Source organism: Octopus bimaculoides, chromosome 6 (genome assembly GCF_001194135.2).
Source record: "Octopus bimaculoides isolate UCB-OBI-ISO-001 chromosome 6, ASM119413v2, whole genome shotgun sequence".
NCBI classification, from domain to species: Eukaryota; Metazoa; Mollusca; class Cephalopoda; order Octopoda; family Octopodidae; genus Octopus; species Octopus bimaculoides.
Genome location: NC_068986.1, coordinates 59,552,032 through 59,562,489, shown reverse-complemented (window position 1 = coordinate 59,562,489; position 10,458 = coordinate 59,552,032). Strand labels below are relative to the sequence as shown.

The 10,458-nt window shown below is 33.8% G+C and overlaps 1 protein-coding gene across 3 annotated transcripts in view; it reads left to right on the top strand.

Moving 5' to 3' along the window:
• The window catches only part of LOC106870865 (uncharacterized), an 823,882-nt gene that overhangs the window by 782,099 nt on the left and 31,325 nt on the right, over positions 1 to 10,458 (top strand). Inside the window, exon 15 of one of the 3 annotated variants that reach the window (XM_052968743.1) lies at positions 3,911 to 4,072. The exons of 1 other annotated variant lie outside the window; for it this stretch is intronic. In XM_052968743.1, the coding sequence (XP_052824703.1) occupies positions 3,911 to 4,072 (162 nt within the window). Of the gene's footprint in view, positions 1 to 3,826; positions 4,073 to 10,458 lie in introns of all 3 variants that reach the window. One more of the 3 variants, XM_052968742.1, reaches the window with a different exon arrangement.

Here is a 10,458-nt window from a genome sequence, read left to right as displayed (position 1 = left end):
ATATATATAGTGCCGTATAATTTAATACACACACCAGTAAAATTTCCACTCATTTACTTATATATTTTTCTAAAATTTTTGTTGCATCCTGCAACCGTTTCAATAGTTGTTGACTCTGTTATTCAAGCTGCATTCTTTTCGTTTGTTTATGCACATGTTTGTGGGTCAGTGTGTGTGCGCATACACACGTATGTATGTATGCATGCAAGTGTGTGTATGCATGTGTGTGCGTATGTATATATGTATACACGTACGTTTGTATGTATGTATTCTGCATATTCATGTGTTTGTGTGTTGTGTTTGTGTGTTTGTATGTGTGTGTGTGTGTACCTCTGTCACCTTGCGTGCACGTGTTTAAGTGTGTCTGTGTGTGTGTATGGGTTTTTGTGACTATGTACAGTGTCTGTATGTATGGATGTGTATCTCTATAATATGTGGACGTGTGTCTCCATATGTGTCATTGTGTGAAGTGAAGTGTGTGTGTACATGGTAATGTGTTTCAGTCTTCATCTGTGTATATGTGCAGCTTGAATAACAGTCAACAACTATTGAAAAGGTTGCAAGATGCAACGAAAATTTTAGAAAAATAAATAAGTATATGAGTGGAAATTTTACCAGTGAGTGTGTTAAATTATAAGGCACTAAAAGAGAATGACTCTCCTCAGACACTACAGAATATGCTTCAACACATGAACTCACATAAAGAATCTTAGAAACCAAATCCAAAAACGAAATTATATATATAGATGTGTGTGTGTGCATGTGTGTGTGTGTGTGTGTGTGTGTGTGTGTGTGTGTGTGTGTGTGTGTATAGAATATATAAAAATTCAAATAAGTTATCATTATCTATAAAAACAATGATAAAGGAGCCAGCAAATATTATTCAAATAAGCAAAATATATTATAATAAAAAGTCATTGTATGATAAGTACCTGTTTGCTTGAAGGAGGAGTTAAAACCCTCCAAAACCACACATCTCTCACTATATGTAAACATGCACAGAGAATATAGCAAATATGTTTGTCCAAAACAGTCCTCCCACTTGTAAGATGCATATAGTGAAATACAAATAAGATCATAGACATCTTAGTATCAATTGATTTCACTTTCTGTATTGAATCAACACTTAAAGCTCGTCAGCCAGACTTACTACATAAACTATTTCAAAAAACATATTTACCTCTCCATGCATATTGTTCAACTGAAGGCTCCCGCAACTTTCAAATGAACGTTAATGAGCAAGCATAAATTTGAAAATTCAAATAAATTATCATATAGTGAGAGATGCATGGTTTTGGAGAGTTTTAACTCCTCTTTCAAGCAAATAGGTACTTATTGTACCTTGACTTTTTATTAGAATATATATATATATATATATATATATATATATATATATACAGTGTGTCTCAAATGTCACTGATGGGTTTCAATTTTTATTAACTTCCTTAAATTTACAAATAAATGCGTGGAATTTTGATACAATATAAAGGACATAATGGGAATTAATATGCACAAGTCAAATTTTGAAACACCACTACATCACATATGTAAAATTGACATTGCTTAAATGGCAGCCATTTTGGGCTTTGCACACCTGTGCTCTTTCCAAAACTTGCACCATAACACCCTCAAGAGTTTCAGACCCCACTTCTCTGATTTCTCTATTGATGTTCTCCTTCAGTTGCACCAATGTCTCCAGTTTGTTGACATAAATAAACCCTTTCTTTCAGGTATCCCCACAAGAAAAAATCCGGGCTAGTCAAGTCTGGAAGGTATGAAGGCCAGTTGACATTGCCATAGTGGGAGATTATTCTCTTCCAAAGCACTGCCATAGCAACTGCTTTATTTCTCTTGTGGTATGAGCAGTTGCTCCATCTTGCTGAAACCATGTGTGAAGTCTACATTGAATGGCCGGGCACAAAAAGGTCTCAGTCATGGATACCTGAAAGAGAGGGTTTACATCAACAAACCAGAGACCTTGGTGCATCAATAGAGAAATCAGAGAAGTGGGGTCTGAAACTCTTGAGGGTGTTATAGTGCAAGTTTTAGAAAAGGCACGGGTATGCGAAGCTGAAAATGGCTGCCATTTAAGTGATGTCATTTTTCATGTGTGATGTTGTGGTGTTGCAAAATTTGACTTGTGCATATTAATTTCCATTTTGTCCTTTGTATTGTATCAACATTTCATGCATTTATTTGTAAAGTTAAGCAAGTTATCAAAAATTGAACCTGTCAGTGACTTTTGGAACACCCTGTATATATATATATATATATATATATATATATATATATAATATATATATATATATATATATATATATATATATATAATACATATACATATATATATATATATATATATATATAATATACTTATATCACACATACACACACACACACAGTTCATTAAAGCCAAAGAAAATCTTTACTAACTGTTACTTAGAGTTTTACATTACTGTTCATCAGACAATACATATAACACACATACACACACACATAGAGTGCTTAGAAAATATACATAATAACATAAATAATATTTAAAAAATATAGCATTCTCATGGTTGGAATGTCATTCAACATAAGTTTGCTTGCTCAGGGTTGACCTGGAGCAAAACAACATAATACATATACGCACGTAAATACATGAAAAGGTAAAACTTTATGGTTATTTGCTTTCAATATGCAGCTTTTATCTATACCCAATGGTGACTCAGCATGGTGTTAACTATGATGGATAAAAAGGAACCACAAGGACTAATTAATAAGTTCATGCCTCTATCTATATTTATACCAATACTTGATTAAATGTTTAAGTTACCTTAGTTTGAGAATCAAAAAGTTTTTTTGTTTTTAAAAAGACAATAAAATGAATGAAAAATGAATCTAAGCATTTCTGAAATTCAATTTGTGAATTTTCACTGTGTTCATGTGATAATCAATTGAGATGCCAGAAATAATAGCATTTTACCCCAAATTGCACTGCCATTAGCTTAAATAAGAGAAGAGTGCATTTGGTAATATAGTCTTAGACATACCCCTAAAAGCACAGGGTGGTCATAACTGGAATACCTTCAATCAGAAGTCTGCTTGATCAGAGTTAACCCACCCTCATCACCAATACAAGCCACAGGTCAATCAACTCACACCTAGTAAGTGGAATTAGGTAGAAACAAAGTGGTTTTGAACCCTGTTTGTCAGATATATGGTACCTGTATTCCAAAGGGCCAGACTTATCAGGTATTGGAAATTATTGCATTAATTATACAAGCATCTGTGGAATACTCAGCTACTTACAATATAATAATCCAATGAGTAAATAGTTCTGTTGATCAATCAACAGGTAGACATTTTGTTGAAACCAACAGAAGATTCATTTACATTTTTATGGTTTGTAGCTATGTAAATTTCAGTAAACCACCTTACCATTGTTTCTTAGTTATAAGCTGCTCTTTTATTAAATTTTAAAGAATTAAATAAAAAAACACATATTCATATACATAACATACCATAATGTAACATTGATATGATTTTCAGTAGGGTTTATTATTATTATAATTATTATTATCATTATTATTTCACCTTTGGAGTTTTTATAATTCTATAATTACTCTGGAATTTTAAAATTCCAGTATCATATCCTTAACCCTAAAAAGCATGTACCCATACTTATCTATCTATCTATCTATCTATCTATCTATCTATCTATCTATCTATCTAAACAAAAAGGTTTGTATTATTATCATTATTATTATTACTAAATGTGTCTATTGATATTGTATATTTTGCATGTTCTACTGATGTTGTCGTGTACATGTCAACCTTACAGTGAAAGTACTTGCAGCGAAGGTAGCAGTCTGATTGGCAGAAACCAAAGCATGTCCGAAGATCTAACCTCTCCAATACATTCCAGCGATTCCTGCTTGACCGATCCACTCACACCTCACCTGCACTCAACTATATGGAGCACTCCTGTTCCTACCAATTCCCACCTGTTAAGCCTAAATACTTCTGACCAAGATGGCTGGTCACTGTCTTCTAATGGCTCACAAGTCGGTCTTGCTGGACCCAAAAGGTAGATGCATGTTGAACTGTTAACTCCGTATTTTTTTGTCTGCATTAACCCCAAAATAACAAGCAAATTGCATGATTCCTTGGTTGTTTTTTTTTTGTTGGGGGGAGGTAATTTTCTTGATTTTTTTTTGTTTTTCAGTTTGCTTCTTGTCTTCTAATGGATGATTATGCTTTATGTATTTCATATACATATGAGAAAGAGTGTGTATATATAGATGTATGTGCATATGCATATTTGTATTGTTCATACATGTTTGTGTGTGTGTGTGTGTGTGCGCCTATATACATATACATGCGTGTGCACATACACTTGTGTGCATGTATAGATAAATACACATGTATAGGTATATATATGCATGTGTATGCTCAGACATTTACACATCTATTGTTTATGATAATGCAGAGCTATTAAGCTCTTTGCTTATTTTTACTTATTTGAGTCATGATCATCATCATCATCATCATCATCATCATCGTCATCATCACCATCATCGTCATTATTGTCATCAAACTCAGTATTATAATGGATTACAACAAACTTAATTCATCACCCAGTTTAGCATCACCACGTGGCTCTTGCATGACTGCAACAGAGTTCTCTCTGTTGCTTGTATTCAAGCAAGGACTAAAGAAATCTACTTCCTCTCACCAGTCTCAGGGTTTCTGGCCATGGTCATTGACACCTTCTTTCTCTGGTAAAATAATTATTCTCTTCCATATTGAAACCTTGTGTCAAAATAAAAACAAATACATTTTAAGCAGTTCAAGCAAGACATATTGATCTAATACACTCAAGTACTCATGCCATTGAAAAATGCCTAACCTTTTATTATTATTATTATTATTATTATTATTATTATTATTTCCATTTCAGATGCTTTGGGAGAATTTTTTCCTCTTGAATATGTTATATTTTGACTTTTCCTAACTTTTCTCTAGGTTTTGATTGTTTTATTTATACCTTCTTTGAATAATTTTGAGGTAATAGCCATGTTGTAAAAAACACAAAACAAATGAAAGAACAAATGCAATATTTATTATTTGAATTTTTTTTTTACATATTTAGAATTATGCTATTTCATTGAAAAATTCATTTGAGAGAAAACTTGATTGACTTATCTTCTTTTATGCTCAGTTCATATTTTATTTTGCCAGCATTTTACCTTCTTAGTGATAATTAAAAGGAATGTATATATATGTATACACCAGTTGCATTATGCATTTATTTTTTATTATATTTGGAACTGTTAACATTATTAAGTTTGAGAGAAACTTGCTTGAATTGTCTCCCTTTTATGATATGATTTTTACATTCTCTTCTGCCAGCATTTTCCCCTCTTAATAAAAAAAACATTTATAAATGTATGTTGCATTATGTAAAATATATGTATACTTATGCATGTATGTCAGTGTGTGTGCACATGCTACTGTAAATGACAACAGATTTATAATACATGAGGGACAAACCTTACTGTGTGCAAATGTTTCATATTAGATCTTCCTACTTTTTTAAAGTATATGATAATGCCTGTTTTATTATTGTTATTATTTTGTATTTTGAGATATTTTTTCTCCCATCATTTCAACAAGAGTTGTTAGTTCAAAAGAGTATGCTTAGCACTTGAGAGTTCATTCCATCTCTTAAGTTACACTAGAATATCCAGTACATTATCTGATAAATAGCTAAATATTGGAAATTTAATCTATATATTCTTTTACTCTTTCATGGGCTTCAGTCATTGAACTCTAGCCATGCTGGAGCACCACCTTCAAGGGATTTGAGTTAAACATGTCAGCCCTCAGCATTTATTTGAGTCTGATACTTATTTCATTCATCTCTATTTGTCAAACAGCAGTTTATAACTTTCGGCATAAATGCACTCAACATGCAGCTCCAAATGAACTTAACACCAGCTTAACACCATTGCCTGTCCTTTAGTGCCTTTAGCAGAGTTCACTCTGTCACAAGCTTCTGGCTAGGTTTCCAGTTTGAGAATAACTTTCTCTTCTCTTCCTACAAACCCTGAAAAAAATAAGGAGTTATGAGTGCTGTCCTTCCCTCTTTGACTAAACGATACCAAAAAAATCATTAGCCAATGTATTCCTTTTTTATTATTCTGTTTTTAAGATGATAGTGTGTGTGATTAAAGGGTTACTATTTCTTGCAGGTCAAACAGCCTTGTTGAGGATTCCTCATCGGCTCACACTGTTTCTACTTGAAGTGGTCAACAGTGACTTGGCTGTTGAAAGTTTAAACTTCTTGGCCACAGTGGTCAAGAATTGGCCATCAGAAATATAATTCTTAATCCTTCAGCCATTATTCTTAGACCACTGTCAATTTGGTTAGTATATCAAGCCAATAAAGTAGTTTCCATGAGTTGCTTGACCTGCAAAAGACAGCAGTCAAATCTTTCTTCAAATTAGCTCACACTATTTAAGAGATGAAAAGACACATTGAATAATTTAGACATAGATACTTTGTCTGAAAAAAGAAATACAAAGAGGGACAGTCATGGGTGGAATGCCTTTGATCATATTTCTATCTGATCAGGGTTGGTATGGAGCTATAAAGCACAACTTGGTATATATTTATAGACATATTGATATATGTCTTAGGCACTTTTACTCTATTTAGATTACATGAATATTTCTCATAGTATAGATATGCCATTTAAATACATCTATACCAGGCATGGACAACTTGCCTCACAAGACATGTTTATAATGTTTTGTGTGTTATGGGTAGTGTATTGGTTATATGAACTGAAAAACTTTTAACTAAAATTTTTGTAACATAATCCTTATATCTGATTGTTAATTTGATCAATTTCATCTCTCTCTCTCTCTCTCTCTCTCTCTTTCTCTCTCTCTCTCTCTCTCTCTCTCTCTGTCTGTCTGTCTGTCTGTCTGTCTGTTTGGTAATGATGGTGCTGATTGATTTTCCCAAATTATCAGCCATTGGAAATGTGATGTTGTTTAAATTAGCATTTCTCATAGGAGTGAGACTGTGAAGGTTGAATTGACAAGTAAGATTGGGAGCAACAAATTGCTATGCTTCATAACATTAAGATGGTTTAAAATTTTTTGAACAAGTTCAACATCTTGGCAGAGGAAAAAAAAAGAGTAATGTGGATGCAAATTTTTTTGTTTTCTCATTTATAAAGAATGAGATGGGGCAAAAAGTTTCACATATTTGTGGGTAAAGGGCTATTATTTGTCAGTTGAGAATTCAGGATTACTGGGTTGAATTATTCTTTTTGTGGTGTGGTCTGATTTATGATAAATAATATCTCCATGAGGCCATTGCTAGAAAAAGCAGATTGCTTATAAAGTGACTGTTCAACTGGTGTCTCCACCTACAATTTACCACAAATAATGATATCTCCTTTGAATATATAAGATTTTACTTGTTACAATCCTGATCAAGCAAAACTATGATTACAAGCTTCATTCTATCTTTTTTGGTTTGAGTATAGTTTATGTAGAACTACATTTTTATTTTATGACTGAAGGCTATATTTTGACAGACTTGGTAGATCAAGCAACCATTTAGTGGCCTCCTTTTCTGTATAGTTGTTAAACTGATCCTGCAAACCCATAGTCAAGGCCATCCCAGTTATGACCATCCCATCTTTTTGTCCAGGCATAGTATATCTAGGACGTCGATGCTTTTTTCTAACATGTCAAGTACTAGAAGCAGCTTCATTAACTTGATGTTTGCATACATAGTTCAGTAGCTTATATGGTTGTACAAAATGAAAACCCACATGCTATCACAGTTCATATATTCTTATAAACGTTAGGAGTACAACCTACACCATTATTATTCTAATAACCAGTCCCATTCCTTATCCAAACCCCATCCTCACATCTCACCACCAAGTTCAAACAGTGGTGATGCTTATTACTAGAGAAACATCATCATCTGTTTTTATTAGTTTGGATGAGATTAAATCAGCCATTTCATTTAACTACAACCAAATATGTTCTTCACCTCACTGTGTCTGTTTTCTCTCTCTCTCTTTCTCTCTCTCTCTCTCTTTCTTTCTTTCTTTCTCTCTCTGTCTCTCTGTCTCTCACTATCTGTCTGTCTGTCTGTCTCTCTCTCTAAGAAAGACAGAAATTATTACACACACACTCATAATGCACAAATTTGTGTGTATGTATATATAACTATATGTATATCTGAGTATATATGTATATATACGTGTGTGTTCGTGTGTGTGTGTGTGTGTGTGTGTAATGAAAAAGAGTAAAAGAAAAGAGAGGATTTTAGTGGTGCTTGTGAATTTTGTGATTAAGCTATGAAATGCTCTGCTGAGCATTGCCTGTTCTTCTTATTCACTTGCTCTCTCTCTCTCTCTCTCTCTCACACACACACACACACAGCCATACACACACAATGCACAATGTTTCAATCACCGAATACTAGAAAGAAAAGAAAGAAAGAAAAGTTGATACCTCAACAATTTTATACCAGACTTCATTCATTAATAATAAGTTTGTTGAAAAGACATTTCTTCACTAGTTACTACCTTGATGTGTGTGTATGTGTGTACTTAACTGGATTTTCATGGTTTTTGTCTAGCTTCATGTTCTTTCTTTTTCTATTCCATCTACTCTGTATCCTATTCTCTTAAAACATTAGAACATCTGTAGCTCACATCATCTGTAGCTCACGTCATCTGTAGCTTACATCATTTGTAGCTTACATCATCCACTTGTGCTGTTGTATTGATTTTCTTGTTTCTTTTATCAGAGGGGATGGAAAAAAAAAAGAGAAAATAAATAACATAAAATGAAACTAGTTTCAATATTTTGACTCCTTTTTTCTTTCTGTTTTTCTTTCTTTCTTCTCTCAGAAACTGTTTTGCTATTTATGGCAAATATCTACCTATCTACCTACCTACCTGTTAAAAATTATATTTGAGGAAAGAAATTACTAGAATATTATGGCTCCAAGACATGGAATCTGTTGCCTAATACCATTAAGCAATAATCTCAGTCCTTTCTATTTTCACCAATTCAAAAATATTGATTTTTTTTCCCTTTGGCACAGGGTGAAGAATTCATAGCAGATTCTTTTAATTTTCTTTCAATGGTTTCAGTCATTGGACTTCATGGCCATGCTGGAGCATGGCTTTGTTTATATTGACCCTAATGTTTTGTCTACTATAAAATATATTTCTTGATTCTCAAGCAGCAAGCCAAACTGCAAAGTGGACATCAGCTTCAGTTGGACATTAACAGTAGAGGACATTTCTATATTTCTGAGTGAATGATAAACACATGCACACAAGTGCGCACACATACAGAGAGAGAGGTGGGGAGATATCATTTAATTATTCAAAGCCTCATCCATGGAAGGCATTACTCAGAGTGTTAGGTCTCAAAGTGGAAAATCCAAGTGATTCTTCACACAGACACAACTTTAATTAAATAATAATATTCCACTCTAACAGCATTGAGTACATTTCTTGTTTAATTGCAGTTTACATCAGTGTGAACCTGTAATTATTTACATTTACAGGTGAATGGACAAATGAAAGAGGCACTCAACACATATAGTAGGAGTTACATTTGAGATGCATTAAAAAAGTATCCAACTTCATTTTTTCCTGCCAAAACTAGTGTGTGGGCAAAATTCTTTGTTGGGGAGGTGACACCACCATTCCTATGCATGCATGAAAATTTTCATGCCAGTAGACTGTCACGTCCTGGCTGTTATGCTTGGAGTATAGACATGCAATCTGCACTCATTGAATTTTTGTTATCACCAAATGTATCAAGCAGAGATATTGCATCAAGTTTTGCTAAAAGTTTGGTAAAACTCAGGCTCAAACCATCCAGAAGATTCAGCAGGCCTTTGGCCTTGGGCAAAAGACAGATGAAGGAGTTGTACAACACCGAAGCTGAAAGAAGGAGCTGATTGAAAAGATTCAGTGAATAGTCATGGAAGACCATCATGTAACAAATCAGGAAATTGCTCACAAATGGAGAATAAGCACAGGATTAATGCACTCCATTTTAACAGAGGATTTGTGCTTGTGTTGGCAAAATTCACCCCCAAGGTGCTGGCAGGGCAACAGAAGCAACTCTGCATGGAAATCACTCAGGACATGCTGAACTGTGCAAACCACAACCCAGACTTAATGAAGACCATTATCACTGGTGATGAGATTTGGATTTATGGTCCCTGCTCAATGTGTTCAGTCACCTTGCTTGAGAAGGAAAATCTGACAAATGTGCACTACCCATCCATATTTTAGGCATGACTGCTGGGAACTAGTGTGGCCTTCTGGCACAAAAGTTTTCATGCATGCACAGGAAGCAGGGCATTACCTCTCAACCAAAGGATTTTGCCCACACAGCATTATTTTTGGTGGG